The sequence below is a fragment of the Myotis myotis genome, unplaced genomic scaffold (genome assembly GCF_014108235.1).
Source record: "Myotis myotis isolate mMyoMyo1 unplaced genomic scaffold, mMyoMyo1.p scaffold_m19_p_7, whole genome shotgun sequence".
NCBI lineage: Eukaryota > Metazoa > Chordata > Mammalia > Chiroptera > Vespertilionidae > Myotis > Myotis myotis.
In genome coordinates this window covers 76,090,234-76,107,837 of record NW_023416379.1, presented here as the reverse complement: position 1 = coordinate 76,107,837, position 17,604 = coordinate 76,090,234, and the positions used below count along the sequence as shown (strand labels likewise).

Below are 17,604 nucleotides of genomic sequence, written 5' to 3'. Positions count from 1 at the left end.
CTCGTTGAAGTATCAGTCAAGTTGGGGTGTGTGTGTGTATAAACTATTTAACAAAGTTACTTCCCAATTGCAAATGGTGATAATGTCTCTGAAGGAAACAGAGTGCTGTGAGAATGTATATCAGAATATAATATATAAAATTATATGTACATTTAGCCTGTGGGAGGGGGCAACAAAGGAAGACATTTAAGTTGAGACTCAAGGAGTGAGGAGAAGGGATCTGACCCGAAGATCTGAGGGCTATTTCAGATCTGAGACTCAAGAGCTTTGTTCAGGAACTGAAAGGAGACCATAATTTCTGGGAAGTAATGATTACTGAAGGGTTGAGAGTGACATGAAATGGGGTTAGAGAGGTGAGTTGAGGTCAGATTATGACAGCATTTATAGGTCATATTAAGGTCTTAAGAATTTATTCTGTTCTGAGAGAACTCAGGGAAAGATGTTAAGTAGGAATAGGGTTGGCTTCATGGGTGCTGTGCGTAAATATTATATATATTTACTGCAGTACTTTTGAGCTTTTCTTATTTGGGACATAGAGACTCTTTAGAAAAGTAATTACAACTTCTTCAATGTTCATTTTTGCTTGAGAGCTAGAATTTTGCTAAGACTTTAATTTAAGATCATGTTTTAGGTAGAATTTATGTAGGTATAGTTTTTATTGCATTCATTTTGGAGGGAAGCAATTAATCACTTTATTTAGTAGCAAAAAATTCACATTAGACTATGATTGCTCTCATGAAGGTAATTTTTTTCTTTTGTTTTATCTTGCTTATGGAAGTAACTGGTTGAAAGAAAATACTCCTACACAATATTAAAAAATTGTGCAAAATTAACTAAAATGAAAAGGCAATGGTATATTATTTATATTATTTTGCATGTATACAGTCACTTCCCTCTGAGATGTGCTGTTAATTCGCTGATCTATTAAATATTGTCTTTCAGTTGTCTAGTAAAATGGCATTGTCTAGTTCTTTGTACCATACCTATCCCAGGAGCTCTTTTTAAACCAGTGACTTAAAACTATGTACATTGTTTTGAGTGTTTTTTAAAAAAATCACATTGCTTTTGTATAAACTGGAAGTAGGGCATATCCATAAATATCTTCCTTCTGTGTTTTTTTCCTCATCTCTGATGGTAACTTCCAGTAATTGGAGGATTTCAAATGTCAACTACAGAAAACAAGTGATAGAGTTTGAAATAGAACCAGAGTGGATTTTGCAGACAGAATCTTTTGGTGTAGCAGGTCTTCAGGAAAGAGTCTAGTATACCATCTGTTGTGAACAGACCGAAGCTAATTTGATTACGCCCAACTCATGTTCACGTTGGTAAAAAAACGTGTGTAAGTCACTGACACATTTGAATTGGATGAGGGTTATTTACTCCTTCACAACCTCCTTAACCACATTACAATGATGAAAAGTCACAGATGAAATGCTGACATACATACTGATATTTACAAAAATATACGTTTTTTTGTTGTTAATGCTCATTGGAGAACATTTTTTCCCCATGGATTTTTAGAGAGAGTGAAAGGAAGGGAGAGAGAGAGAGAGAAATATTGATGTGAGAGATAGACATGGATTGGTTGCCTCCTGCACTCACCCTGACCAACCACCAGTGATACTCTAACACTGAGACTAACTGGCTAGGGCACAAAAATATATGTTGGTAAGGAGACATACAACCTCTGTAAGCTACATGAGTTGCTGTCCTTTAAGATGTTCTGACATCTACCTTGCGTGAAAATTGGCTGGACATGTGATAATATTACAGAGGTAGGACTCTGTTACCCTTACAGTGGGTGTCAGGGAATGAGAAATCCTACCAGTAGCTGGAAACAACCTTTTAGAGATCAATTCCAGGGAACCAGGTCCAAGAGTACAGGCTTTTGACCTTATGAGATACATATAAATTATGCGGTATAAGAGTAGAATGTAACTTTAATATATTTGATGTAATCTACATAAATTGAATGCTATTAATTTAACCAGTAAGAGCTGATTATTTATATCCATTATGCTGATTAACGAGCCACTAGTTTTACCAATGAAAGCCCATTTCTGACATTCATTATACTGATGCTCTAGTATTCATCAAAAGATGGGTAATGGAGGCACTTGTAGCAGCTGCCCTGTAATCGGGCTTTCAGAATGACCACTGCTGGGGTGTGGAATCCCGATTAGAGCAGTAACTGCCTTCCCTAATGGGAAGTTTAGACCTGCACAGACATTATAACACATTATGATGAAGTATTTTATTTTATTTTATTTATTTATTTAATATATTTTATTGATATTTTACAGAGAGGAAGGGAGAGGGATAGAGAGTTAGAAACATCGATGAGAGAGAAACATCAATCAGCTGCCTCCTGCACACTCCCCACTGGGGATGTGCCTGCAACCAAGGTACATGCCCTTGACCGGAATCGAACCTGGCACCCTTAAGTCCGCAGGCCGACACTCTATCCACTGAGCCAAACCGGTTAGGGCTGATGAAGTATTTTAAAATAGATTACAGACATCTTATTATCATCTTTTCTCAAGTGAATAGAACAACTCTCTCACTCGCCAAATATTTTATATTAGTGACTGTTAAAGTTGCAAAGCTCCCTTAATTTCAGTAGTCTTTATTTTTTTGTGTCAAGATGCTATATGTGTAACCAATTAAATTAACTCACTATGTGGTGTTTCATACATATTTCACTGTGAAAATAATGCCACCAGGAATTGTCTTATCTTTCCATCATCATAATTTCCAACATACTTCCATCTGGGTTACTGCTCACCTTGAGTTGATTTCTCCTCTTGACCTCTGAATCCCATACTCTAGGGTTTTCAAGATCTTCACCCTTGCAATTGTCTCTCTCCCATCCTCCCCCTCCTTCTCTATATCTCTCCCTTCTGTCCCCCCTTCTCTAACAAAGCATTATTTTCCCCCTTCCATCCTGATCAATTATCAACTTAAAAAATATGTCTTGCCCTAAAATATGGCTCAGTGGATAGAGTGTCGGCCTGTGGACTGAAGGGTCCCAGGTTCGATTCTGGTCAAGGACACATACCTTTGTTGCGGGTACATCCCCAGTAGGGAGTATGCAGGAGGCAGCTGATCGATGTTTCTCTCTCATCGATGTTTCTAACTCTCTATCCCTCTCCCTTCCTCTCTGTAAAAAAAATCAATAAAATATATTAAAAAAAATATGGCTTTGTATCTCCCAACTTTGTAAAAAAAACACCAAAAAACCCTTTCATTCCATTTCCTTAATCAGCTACTCTCCCATTTCCTTTTTCCTTTAATGGCAAAATAAATGAAACAATAACAACAACAAACAAAACATTTTGCTTCCTGACTTCTAAGTCTCTTATCAAGCCTTTCCTACAAGATTTTATTTCCTGCTACTTCAATGAAACCTCTCTTGGCAAGGTAATTGACTCCTTTCAGATTACTAAATGCGATATTCAGATGTCTAGTATCATTTTCTTGACCTCCTCACACTATGCTACACAGTTGACCACTTATGCTTGTATGAGATACTTTCTTCTCTTGCTTTCCAAGTTTCAACTCTCCTGAATTTGCTACCTCCTCATAGGCCACTCCTTCCCAGTTTCCTTTTCTGAATGATTGTTGGCTGGAGTGTTTCATCGGTTCTGGACCTCTTTCTCTTACCTATATACAATCTTTCAAATGGGCTATTATTTAATCTTAAGGCTTTAAAAATATGTATGTTGTTGTATCTCATGCTTCAGTCTCGACTGTACTCTGCATTTTCATGAACTACTCGACATTCTCCAATAGGATGTCTAACTTTGATTTAATTCAAACCTAAAACTGGCAAAGCGGAACTCTGATTTCTTGCCACAAGCCTGTTCCTTACTTCAGTAACAGCTTCACTGTCCCTGTCTTGCTGAAGCCAAAATCCTAGTGGAACACCCTTGATTCCTCTTTTTCATCATTCCCAAACTCAACCCATGTCCCATTTGCTTTACCTCCAAATTATGTCCCTTTACTTCTCTCCATTCTACTATCATGCAAATCCTTCCATTTCTGGGAACCCAACCCCAGCCAGTGCAAGGGAGTAAGGAGGGGAGAGCCATTTGGGTGGGGTCTTATAAGTCACTGTAAAAATTTGGCTTTATTCTAAATTGATGGAGTACAGGTCAGAGAAGGGACAGTCTTTTCCCCTTAGGACCTTTATGAGTTCTGTTCCCTTTTTCTACGTAACTGGTATGAGAAACAAGCAAGATTCCTGGGGGATGGTTAAAGATCAGCTTTAATTTAACCACCCTCTCTCCCTATAAAACTTATCAGAGAAGTACTTCCCTTGGCTTTGAATTAATGTGAATCACTGCATGAATTTTCTGTTGCTCCTAGATAATAGAAAGTTTTAGGATCCTTTTAAGTTACAAACATAGTGTACATTCATGTATTAAAAGTGTGTGATCGTGGGTAACAATTAAAACTTTGAATTTGATTTAAACTTGAATATTTATCCTCTTCTTTGCTATATCAAGAAACCAGGACAGAAGTGATTTCCTTCCCTTTCCCTGTATTATGCAATGTTGAAAATCCATGAGAAGGAAGTGAATAGATGTCTTTACATAGAGATTTTAGATTCATTCCTTAAGCAAAATATTGGGCTGAGAAAACACTATATGCTGACAAGGGGCAGTTGTATAGTTTCCTACAAAACAATTTTTTGAAAAAAAAATTAGGGGATAGTTAATTCCATAAGTGGCTTTGGTGATATTATGGTTGGTAGTTACACCAGACCTTAAAATGTTTTCTAAACATGTATTTTCCCCTAAGATTGAATGACTAAAAAGTTAAAATTTATTTTGTTTAATTAGGGGCCATTGATGTGATCTATTAATTACATGTTTCTGTCAAAAAAGTTTTCATGTGATGAAGTAGTTGATTTTGCTGCTTTGCTAAGAAAGCATGAATTTTAAATTTGTATAAATTACTAGAGGCCCGGTGCACAAAATTCATGCACAGGTAAGGTCCCTGGCCGGCGATTAGGGCTGAGCTGTGGGGCAACCAGTGGGGCGATTGGGGGGCCCCACTGGCACCCACTCGCCGGCCTGGCGCCACCCACTCGCCGGCCCCGCCCCCTGATTGCCTTTCTGCCACCAGTTGCCTCCCTCTGCAGGGTGCCTGGTGGGGCAACAGGGGGGCCCCTGCTGGCACCCGCCCTGGCTGGTCTGGGGCCTGCGGGCTTGGGGCAGCTCCTGCATTAAGTGTCTGCCCCTGGTGGTCAGTGCATTTCATAGGAACTGGTCGTTCCACTGGTCATTCCTCTGTTCAGTCGATTTGCATATTAGGCTTTTATTATATGGGATTTTCTCAAAAGGGATTTAATATATAACCAGGGTACTATTTTCATATCTTACTGGTGGTTTTTATATGATTATATTTTGCCATTGATCTCTTTTGAGTAGTTTATATATTCTAGTAAACTAGCTAACAACTAGCAAATAGTTGAAAAAAATTGGATTTGAAACATAAATAGCAGCACTCTTATTGGTTTCATGAATTTTTCTCCTGATCTAAATCCTAAAGAAAAAAGAAAAAAATTTTTTGGTCAGGTGAATTCAATAAAATAGTTTTACATTTTGTCCAAAACGTTGAGCTCCTTACTCTAGTCACACGTATTTAGTCATATTCAAATGAGACTTAGATCTTTAAAAATAAGAAATGACATAAGTTTATTTAAGCACTTTTATTGCTTACCTATTAAGACACAAGTTTTTTTGTATTTTTTTTTTTTAGTGTGGTTAGTGATTAGTTCCTTGATAATCTAGTTTTCAAGCTTCACAAATCCCCTCTGTTGGAATATAATATGCTGTGTAAAGATAAAAGCTCCTGGAGTGAGCCCAGAAGAATTTGATACATAAAACTTGACACAAACCAGATGTGAATTTCCATCAGGTTGGCACCACATATTTTTGCATAATTGAAAAACTAAACACAATTGTAGATTACCTGTTGTGTGGAGGCACCTTATTGCTCAATTTAGAATTTTCATTTGTTTACATTATATTGACAGGTTGCCTCAGAGATGGTGAACATTATGAAGAAGGATCAGTAATTAAAGAAAACTGCAACTCCTGGTAATGGATTTAAGTGGCACTGAACTGAATTCTACTGTGCGTTTTCTTCAAATAAAAGGAACATCTGTGAAACAAAGCATACATTCTATCTAGAAAGAATCATAAGTAAAAAGATACCACATATCTACCATAGTTTGTATAAGCATATTTAATTTTAATGAATGTTAAAAAATTTAATCATGAATATATTTTGTATTGCTTGAGTTTGATGTACGTGACAGTGGGCCTTCATAATACAGCAGGCCTGCACTACATATACCTCTTAATTATAAACATTCTAATATACTATGGATAAACTGTGCTTCTTTGAACACAGTAACTGTATATAAAAACAGGTTTCCTTGATGGGATTATCCTGTAGAAAGCTTCCAATTACAAATATATTGAATCTACTGTCTAATTGGATTTGTGTTTTTAAACTTCAGTGACTGTGTGGTCACTTTATGTACCAATTGCCTGGAATAGAAGATGAGAACATATTGAGTAGTAGCTAATGCATATGATATATGGAGATATATATATATATATATATATATATATATATATACACACACATATATATATATACATAATATGTATATACATATATATTTGCAAAATTCAAATAGGCATATGACTAATCAAAATATGTTTTATGCCTTAAAAATGGACAACCCTGCTTACTAATTTTATAAACGGATTCCATTAAGGTCAGACCACCTTTGTAATTTTTATGTCTTTGCAGCACATGCTCAGGACAGCAATGGAAATGTTCCCAGCATGTATGCCTCATTGAACCAGAATTAATTGAACATGTCAATCATGGAGACTATGGGTGAGTGAAATATTGTTTTATAGGCTTTTGGCACTCCCAGTTACCTTTCAGGTTGCAGACAATGTATTTCCTATTATTTACTTTAAAAATAGTCATTTCATGAGAAAGAAATGGGAAGAGAGGTGGAAAGGCATGTAAAATTGGGATGCACAGAGGTGAATATTAAGTAATTAAAAATAAAAATGCACAAAAAAGAAGTATAGAGCATGGTTTTAAATTGTGTAGAAAGGAGCAGTGTCAGGGTATGAGTGAGGAGTGTAGGGAGAGCTTTAGTTTGGTTAAGTATTCAGGCAAAATCAGGAAGTAGGCATAATTTATTCATGATATCATCTTTCCCTAGGCTGCTGCCCTGTCCCATCTATCACATGCTCAGCTCTCCTGGGAAGTCTAGCCTTATGAAGGCAGCATTATATCTTTTTTGTTTTTAATCCTCACCTGAGAATACTTTTTTTCCATTGCTTTTAGAGAGTGGAGGGAAAAGAGAGGAGGAGAGGGGGAAATGGAGAGAGAAAAAAATCAGTGTGTGAGAGACACATCTATTGGTTGCCTTCTGCACAATCCCTAACTGGAGCTGGGGATCAAACTTGCAACCCAGGTGCACGCCTTTGACCAGGAATTGAACCTGAGACCACTGTGTGGGGGGGGCTCTAACCACTAAACCACACGGGCCGGGGCTATATCTTGATGATCCCCAAATAATCAATCCATATATACAATTTCACTGACATGGCTGATATCTAGTTAATTTCACTTACAGTTGAGTGAAAAGACAGATTGAGCCTTTTTACTAAAATGAAAGATAGGGCTGACTGACACTTAAACATAGGAAATAACTGATGCTCTTCAAAAGATTAATAAATTAGGTGGCTTCTCCACTTACAAAGAGGAAATTAAGAAGTAGGTGCTAACATCGGCTTTCTCTATTGAACTGAAAGGAAAAGGGATAGGTTGGTTGGTGTCTGTCTCAGGATTTCTCCACTGCCACTGATGAAATCTTTATATTCCCCTGATAACGTTTTAGATGTTTTGGAAAAGATTTCACATAAGATGATTTATTATCAAGCAACCTTGAAAGTGAAGTAACCCTGAAATGTATTTTTTAAAATTAGCAATATCATTTTCTTCCACACACAAGACTTGTTTGTCAGCACAATAGCAATGTTATTTCAATGTACCCAAAATATTTTCTTGGAAGACATGAACTATAGAAAGTCACATTTGTTGACATTAATAATCTTAAATCATTCTCAATTCCTCTGTGTATGTGTGTGTGTGCCTGTGTTTAATCAATACTTTTGGTGGTAATATATTTTAAACATTTCTAGGGAAGACTCATAATTTTCTGTGGCTGAATTACATTCAAATCATTAAGAGAATGTAAGAGTATGTGCCATCATGAAACATGATCTGAATTGGATTTCTAAAAGGACTCATATGCTTAGCCTACAAGCACACAGTTCCAAGAAGCATAATTAGCACCCCATCTTTCAATAGGCCCATGAGAAACTGCATCTCAGGCAATGCAGAAAATATACACAGCAGTACAGATGGTGTTGGGAACGCTGCCTTCTTTAGAAGGAACAATTTTCTTTTCAGCATTTGTTTATTAACAGAGTACTCAAGGACTGTTTAAGTGACATGGATTTTGCCTTTTAGTAGTAAACATAGATGACTTTAAAAGAATAAAAAATGAAGTGATTAGAGCAAAAGGAAATATACACAGACCAAAGATGGGAAGGGAAGTTAAGCAAAAGACACAATACTCAGAAAACTACAGGACATTGAAAAAAGAGATAGAGGAAGACATAAACAAATGGAAGAATATACTGTTTTCATGGGTTGGTAGACTCAACATCATTAAAATGTCCATACTACCCAAAGCAATTTGTAGATTCAATGCAATCCCCATTAAAATACCAATGGCATATTTCACAGACATAGAACAAACTCTCCAAAAATTTACCTTATATAAAAAAAGACCTCGAATAGCCACAGCAATCCTGAGAAAGAAGAACAAAGTTGGAGGGATCACAATACCAGATAGCAAGCTATATTACAAAGCCACTGTTCTCAAAACTGCCTGGTACTGGCACAAGAACAGACATATTGACAATGGAACAGAACTCAGAAATCAACCCAAGAGTATACAGTGGAGTCAAGACAGTCTCTTCAATAAATGGTGCTGGAAAATTGGTCAGATATGTGCAAAAAATGAAACTAGATCACCAACTTACAACCATACTTAAAAATAAACTAAAAATGTTTAAAGGACTTAAATATAACATGTGAAACTATAAAAATCTTAGAAGACTCCATAGGCACCAAAATAGCAGACATTTGTTATAGCAATATCTTTACCAATACAGCTTCTAGGTCAATGGAAACTAAGGAGAAAATAAACAAATGAGACTACATCAAAATAAAAAGCTTTTGCACAGCAAAAGAAACCATCAACAAAACAACAAGAAAGCCCACTGCATGGGAGAACATATTTGCCAATGCTATCTCAGATAAGGGTTTAATATCCAAAATTGACAGGGAACTCATACAACTTAACAAAAGGAAGATAATCCAATCAAAAAATGGGCAAAGGACCTAAATAGACACTTTTAGAAAGAGGACATACAGAAGGCCGAGAGACTTACGAAAACATGCTCAAAATCACTAATCATCTGAGAGATGCAAATCAAAACAACAATGAGATACCATCTCACACCTGTCAGAATGGTTGTCATCAACAAATCAATAAACAACAAGTGCTGGAGAGGATGCGGAGACAAAGAAACCTTCATGCACTGCTGGTGGGAATGCAGTCTGGTGCAGCCACTGTGGAGAACAGTATGGAGTTTCCTCAAAAAACTAAAAATGGAACTCCCATTTGACCCAGTGATCCCACTTCTAGGAATATATCCCAAGAAACCAGAAACACCAATCAGAAAGGATATATGCACCCCTATGTTCATAGCAGCACAATTTATAATAGCTATGATTTGGAAACAGCCTAAGTGCCCATCAGCTGATGAGTGGATTAAAAAACTGTGGTACATCTACACAATGGAATACTATGCTGCTATAAAAAAAAGTAAGAACTTTTACCATTTGCAACAGCATTAATGGGCCTGGAGAGCATTATGCTAAGTGAAATAATCCAGTCAGAGAAAGATAAATATCACATGAGCTCAGTCATATGTGGGAGATAATGAACAACATAAACTGATAAACAAAAATAGATCCAGAGACAAGGTAACACTGAACAGACCATCCTACCTCAAAGAGAAGGTTGGGAAGGGGAAGGGGATAAGAGATCAACCAAAGAACTTGTATGCATGCATATAAGCATATCCAATGGACACGGACACTGGAGGGGTGGGGGTTTGCCCTGGGGGCAGGAGTGGCCGGAGGGGTCATCAATTGGGGAAAAAGGAGACATATGTATACTTTAAACAATTAAAAAAAACAACAACAAACTGTGAAGAAAAGGAGTAAAACTAATTACTGGGGGGAATCGGGAGGCAGGGTGAAGGAAGTCTCTGAATTTAAAGGAAAGTTCTAATTTTCTGTTCCTTATGTCCAAATTATTTCAAGTGTGAAAATTGCATTATAGCCCTGACCGGTTTGGCTCAGTGGATTGAGCGTCGGCCTGCAGACTGAAGGGTCCCAGGTTTGATTCTGGTCAAGGGCATGTACTCTAGGTTTAAAAAAAATTGCATTATATATCATTCATGATTTATTAAATGCTTTACATACAAATATACACAACCTTTTCCTTAAAATATTTATTTCTTGCATCATAGTAGTATATTGGATCCAAGTCTTTATTCATTCTACATAACCTACTTCAGTGCTTATGTATTCCATGTATTATTTTTAATGCAATCAATTAATATTAACATAATATATTTCTTTTGTGGCACTGCTAAGGATACAAATAAAGTATTTCTGTCTTAAAGAAATTTACAAGCTAGCTGAGGAGCCAACATGCCATATTTTGCAGAAGGATTTCTAGTGATAGGGCAGTATATAAGTGACAGTTTAGTGGCACAAGTAATAATTACCATGTTAGTGGAACAAATGGATATTGATAACTGTTCCAGTTGCCTGTTGCTACACACACACACACACGCGTGCGTACACACACAAAAACAAACAAATAAAACCCTACAGAATTTAGCAGCTGAAAACCACAAGCTTTTCATTAATCCACATCAGCAATTTGGGTGGACTCAGCTGAGGCTCTTTGCTGGCTTCTCCTGGGTTTACTCATCTATCTACAGACAGCTGGGACCTCATCTGAGACTGAATTGGCTAAGCTGGCCTCACTCCTCCATCTGGGGGTGGGTAGTGGTTGGTGGCAGACCCACATGTCTGCAGCAGGCTAGCTTTAGATTTTTTTAAAATGACAGTCTTCTAATAAGACATGAATGGGAGAAGCCAAGGCTCTCTTTTGAGTCGTAAGCTTGAATTTTGAAGAGAATCAATAGTGGACAAAGCAAGCACTAAACAAGCCCATATTCAAAGGTTGGGAAAATAGGCTCTACCTCTTAATGGAAAGAGCTGCAAAAACTTTGTGGCCATTTTAAATTTATCAGGTCTCTAAACTTGATCTTTTTATGAATTCAAAGTCTAGTCCAGTGATGGCGAACCTATGACACACGTGTCAGAGGTGACACGCGAACTCATTTTTTTGGTTGATTTTTATTTGTTAAGTGGCATTTAAATATATAAAATCAGTATCAAAAATGTAAGTCTTTGTTTTACTATGGTTGCAAATATCAAAAAATTTCTATATGTGACACGGCACCAGAGTTAAGTTAGAGTTTTTCAAAATGCTGACACACCGAGCTCAAAAGGTTCGCCATCACTGGTCTAGTCTGTTGGATAAGTTGGCCTTGATTTTTCTCCTTTTTTTTTTCAAAACCAGCTTACTCCAAACTTAAAAGATTAGCCTCTTTGGTCTCTTCTTAATTATTGGGATCCTCCAGTACCTTGTTAACCAACCCAGAAAATTTGAAGTTAGTTTGATTCTTCTTTCCTCTTCACTCTCAGTCACCAGACTCTTATAATTCCCACATACCTATTAATATTTATTTCTCTATTCCTTTGCTATATTCTAGTGCATTTGTTTATGAAACCTAGTTTGAAATGACCCTAATTTTAGGCTGACCAAACACCAACCAATCCCTGATACTTTCATGGTTATCCTTCTAAAACAAATGTTTGCTGTTCACATTCTAAAAATCCTCAATGACACTCCATTGCTTATAAAATAGAATTATACTCCTTAGTACAAATAGCCGTATGAGCCAAATGCTTCTTTACTGCATCACCTTTTATACTTTTTCCGGCCTGTCTCCCTAGTCTTTCTCATAATTTAAGCATTTAATTTATCTGCTGTTCCATAAATGTCCCACCCAATTTCAAATCCACATGCTGTGTTCCGGAGTTGCTTCTATCAGAATAAATGCTCTCTTCTTTCACATCCGGCCACCAAACTTATTCGCTGCCTTGCGGACTGAGCACTAGATCCACTTCCTGTAAAAACTGTACCTACTCCTTCAGGCTGAGCTATCTCATGAATCCTCTACTCTGGTCACACTTTCACTACTGCTATTGAAATGACAGATACTGAAATCATTTCTGTCTTTGTTGTCTTTTAGGGATGCACTCCCTAAGGGTACATGCATTTACCTATTTTAATATTGCCAGTGTTTATGGGGGAATCCGATAGATAAATGAAGAATGCTCAATAAATGCTGAAGTGAATGAGAAGGAATGGAGGAGTCAAGGTCAAAAGAGGATCGTATAGGACAGTCGTGTTTCACATATTTTTTGAGCTTAAGTCACATCAAAACATACATTTAACTCAGTGACCTAGTACACACACACACACACGCACGCACACGCACACACACCTAGATGTTTATAAACAGTATTTAACCAGTAGAGTCATTGTGTGCAGTAAATTCTAATAATTCCTATTATTTCTCCGTTGTTCTATTTTATTTTTTAAAATACTGATCCCTGCTCACGAAACTTAGGAATTAAATAAATGGCCCACAATGTCTCTGAATGTATAGAAACTACTAGTGTGGGGCACCAAAAACATACTTACTGATGTTGTGATTTTGCCTAAGGCTTGTTCTGTTAGTCTCTTAAATAATGCTGCAATACCTAATATAGTCAGAGGGTTTCTTATTGAAATTCCTTGGGTGATGGAGATTGCACTTCACAATTATGGTTTAAAGTTGTTTAAGGTTTTATGAACTAGCAGATCTTATAAAAGAAAAGCATTAACTTGCTAAGCATATTATTGAAAATTGAGTTTTATCTTCAATCATTCATAATAGCCTATCACATTATAAACAATTTGGTAATAAACACAACAGAAAAAGTTTAGATTTAAGTACTGAAAATATATTGCCCTCAATTTTCAGATTATTCAAACAAGCAATGATTAAATTACTTAAATCTCTCTCATTTTTCATCTCCTAACATTCAGGAATTTTTGTTGTCTTCAAATATCAATATTAGAACTTAAAAACAAAGCTTCTTTTTCTATGTAAGGGCACCAAATACGTCTCTAGAAAGAGATTCACTTCTCTTGTTATTTAATTTCACACCAATTGAATTTATATTATAAATATTAATTACTAATAATAACTAATATTGAGCACTTAACACAAATTAACTCAACATGATAGAGTATCTTAATATTTAAATAAAATATTTCAATAAAACTAACATTGATGTAATCTTTTAAAGAATACCTATTTTATCAATTTTTATGGGTACTACTTTTTATGTGTTCAACTTCTTTTCAAGTCTAAATTATAAATAAAATAGATTGCTGCATTTAATCTATATTTTTTACACATTCAAACTTCTATTTAAAATACACTTAAAGACATTTTTTCAAAACTGCACATATTGGCCTTATTACCACTTAATCCATATACAGTTTATAAATATTTTATATTCTTAAATTTAGTCTATATTGTTATAGCCTTAGGTTTCTCATATTGAAATATGCCTAATTTAGGAAGAGTGTAGCAAATACTTCACTACTAGAGTAAGCAATATTGCATCACTTATATAAAAATAAATCTAGCTTGCAATAATAGTTGCAACTTTGTGAGCTTTGCATTTATATAATTTCTGAAATATAAATGAACATGTACTTATAAGAGTGTTATGATATAACCTGTACATATTATTCTCTTTCATTTGTAAGGCAGATGGACAGCCCAGAACTATAGTCAATTCTGGGGAATGACTTTAGAAGAAGGTTTCAAATATCGTCTTGGCACCTTCCCACCCAGCCCCAAGCTTCTGAGCATGAATGAAGTGACAGTAAGTGTTAACTCTCTTGGTGTGTGTGTGTGTGTGTGTGTGTGTGTGTGTGTGTGTGTGTGTGTGTGCAGGTGCATTTGTATGTGCATTTAAAGCTATTTTAAATAATAAAAATAGTGAGTTCTGAGCTTTCAGTTATAATTTGGTCATAAAAACAAAAAACCTTTCCCCAAATGGAATGGTTGTTACATTCCTCAAAATCTCATTTAAAGTTTACTAATATCAATTAGATATAGTCTCCTATCTTCAAGAGCAACTGTGCATTCATTTGCATTGCTAATGATTTCACAGAAAGTCATGTTTCTGATTATTGGCTGCTCAGTGATTCAGTGCTTAAGAAAGGCATTAGTTGTCCTTATTTCCTTTTTAAAAACAAACATAGTTATTTTGTGGATTTGTCTCTTGAACTATCCATTATCACATGCGGATAAATAAGTGCCAATAACAGCAGACATGTATGCTATGATGATTAATAAAGGTTTAGCCTCAAAAATCCTTAACATTTCCCTTGAAAACACATCTTCAAATTTTTCCTGATGCCTGGCAAACTTCTTGAGATTTCTGCTTTTCCTAACACTCTTATGTTTTGTACTATTGTATTGATCTTCCCTTACATCTTTAAGAGGTGTTATCATCTGATAATGGGTATCTTGCATAAATATGCTTCCACCTCTATATTTGTCACAGATTTCTAACTCCCAGAACTATAGTTTTACCACCCCAAGATATGGGATGTCTTTCAGGCACATACACTTTGCTGCTGAGATGTTGATTGTATTAAAGGCCCCTGGACAACTGCCCAGGACAGCGTTGGGCTCCCAGGCTGCTGGACTGCAGCCTCCTCACTCAGCAGTAAAAGTACCAGGCCCTGGTTGCCTGGAAACTCTCAGCATCTCAGAGACTGCTGTTTGCTGTTGGATAAATTGTAAATCCACAGGTTTCTCATTAAACATTTAATATGCTTTGCTTTTGAGAGATGTAATCCCCTGAGTTGTTATTTCAATTCAAATTCCACTAGCAGGGCCTTCTAAATTATAACTAGTATCAGAAAAGATAGTAATAGCTGCCATTTATTGAATAGTTGTGTGTTAAGCACTCTTATAAGCACTTTCACACATCATCTCATCTAATTTCCTCAGCAGCTTGATGTAGTGGGTACTATAATTACCCACATTGTAAAGACAAGAAAATTGAGATTGAGAGTGGTTAAGTCACACTGAGATTGAGAGAAGTGAAAAGCCACCGAAAAATTACTTAAATTACAGAACCAAGGCATCTTAAAAGATCTGCCCTCAAAATTGTCCGTAGAGTTCCAGTAGAATCTGTAAGCTTTGGCCCATTGAAGTTCAAACTAGCAAAAAGCCTTTAAATCTTCGATCCAGCACTAACTTTATGCAATGGTCAGCTTAGGTGTATTTTTGGATTTTTCCTGTAACTGGTAAGGTATCAAATCTTTAGAGATGTGTCTCAGATTCATTAATTTTAGTGACCTAACAGTGTCATGGATTATAAGAGGTATTCTCCGCCGCCCCCCTCCCCCCCGGCTCTTTTATTTCTTTTCATTTTTACCCTCATCAGGAAAAAAAAGAAGCAGAATCATTTAGGAAAATAATAAATTTCTATCTTTATAAGGATTGCTCTTTCCCCTGCTTTTATTGAGGTCCCCAGGCAGCCACACACTGGGTATCTATGTACATTTCTCTGTATTATTTCTAACATTTCCTTTTTTAAGTGTTAATTTTTGCAACTTGGAATATTTTATATTCTAGAGAAAATGAAGTCCATTTCTTTCCTAAGTTGCCTCTCACCATAGCATAGAAAAAGAAATTTAACTCTAAATCATTATTAGCTGCAGAGATTTGTTTGCATAAAAGTCACTGTGGTGATACATACATTTTTTAATTTATCTTTATTGTTGACTCCCTCTACCCCATGCCCTACGCCCCCACCAGGCCTTCACCACACTGTTGTCTGTGTCCCTGGGTTATGCATATAACTGTGGTGATATTTAAGTGCAAAACCTTAATGATTAGTAGTTTGGGAGAATGTAAATTACCTAATGCTGTGAATTAATGTAATACAGTGGCCTAGTAATTCCAGGAAAGCAATAAGGAAAATTTGAATGGTCTGTAAGATTTCCATTTCCCGCTTATGATGTAAGGTAAGGAAGTAGCTTTTCATTTCTAGGGCACAGTAGTTTGAAGACTGAGGGCCTTTCAAAAGTTTTAAGGGTTGGCAGTGTCCTGATATCTGGTCAAATATAAGATGATTAGAAATATAATAAGAACTCCTAGGAAGAACATGAGGTTAATATGAACTGAAGAACACTGGTAACTATAGGAAGAGCTAAAAAAATTGGTTAATTCTTAGCTTGGTGACTAAATGAAAAATATCCTTAATATATCAAATTGCCTCTGAGTAAATTGAAAGTGAATTATTTTTTTGTATGGTTTTGGATAATTTCCCTCCACCCCTAACTTTTCTCCAAATTTTTATACCACTTTCAACATAAGAGGGTCTATATGTATAGTTAGGGTAAGCGGTTGATAACAGTGGTAATGATTTTGCCAAGAAACTCCTTTGCATCCTCACCCTAAAACATCTCCCTTTCCTTGACCATATTACATAGATGCAAGTTGTGTTTCATTTAATTCTCTTTTTATGCCGGTGGGAAAGATAAGCCATGAGTCAGCCCTGGTTCCTGTGAAAGCTCTTCTGTTTCCTGCCTGGTTTCCTGGATTCATTCCTTGGCTTATGTCACTATTCCCAGAATGTGTTTGCTGAAGATGAGTAAGAGGAATACCAATAGATGTACAAAGAGTTTCACAATCATATACATATGGAAAGTCTGTTTAATCTATAGGAATTAGTTGAATTGAAATGAATTTTTGTAGAGTGTGATTAGTAATAATGAGGAATAGAAATATATTGATTGTAGTGGATCAGAAACAGGTAATTTAAGGATTTGGGGAAGCCTTTCCTGGGTGGTGTTCCTAAATGAGGGCAGATAAAAGGCAACATAGACTTCCTATTTTCTCTGGATGGAAGCAGAGTGGATGAAAGAAAGTAGAAAAAGGGAAAGAAAGAAGCCCTAGAGCAGCAGTTCTCAACCTGTGGGTCGCCTAAGACCATCAGAAAACACATATATAATTACATATTGTTTTTGTGATTAATCACTATGCTTTAATTATGTTCAATTTGTAACAATGAAAATACGTCCTGCATATCAGATATTTATATTATGATTCATAACAGTAGCAACATTACAGTTATGAAGTAGCAACAAAAATAATTTTATGGTTGGGGGTCACCACAACAGGAGGAACTGTATTA

The 17,604-nt window shown here is 36.2% G+C and overlaps 1 protein-coding gene across 2 annotated transcripts in view; it reads left to right on the top strand.

Moving 5' to 3' along the window:
• Positions 1-17,604, top strand: part of TINAG (tubulointerstitial nephritis antigen) — a 73,186-nt gene that overhangs the window by 1,714 nt on the left and 53,868 nt on the right. For both annotated transcript variants that reach the window (XM_036318363.1, XM_036318362.1), the window contains exons 2-4: positions 6,044-6,107; positions 6,832-6,921; positions 14,157-14,271. In XM_036318363.1, coding sequence (XP_036174256.1) covers positions 6,044-6,107; positions 6,832-6,921; positions 14,157-14,271 — 269 coding nt within the window. The remainder of the gene's footprint in view (positions 1-6,043; positions 6,108-6,831; positions 6,922-14,156; positions 14,272-17,604) is intronic.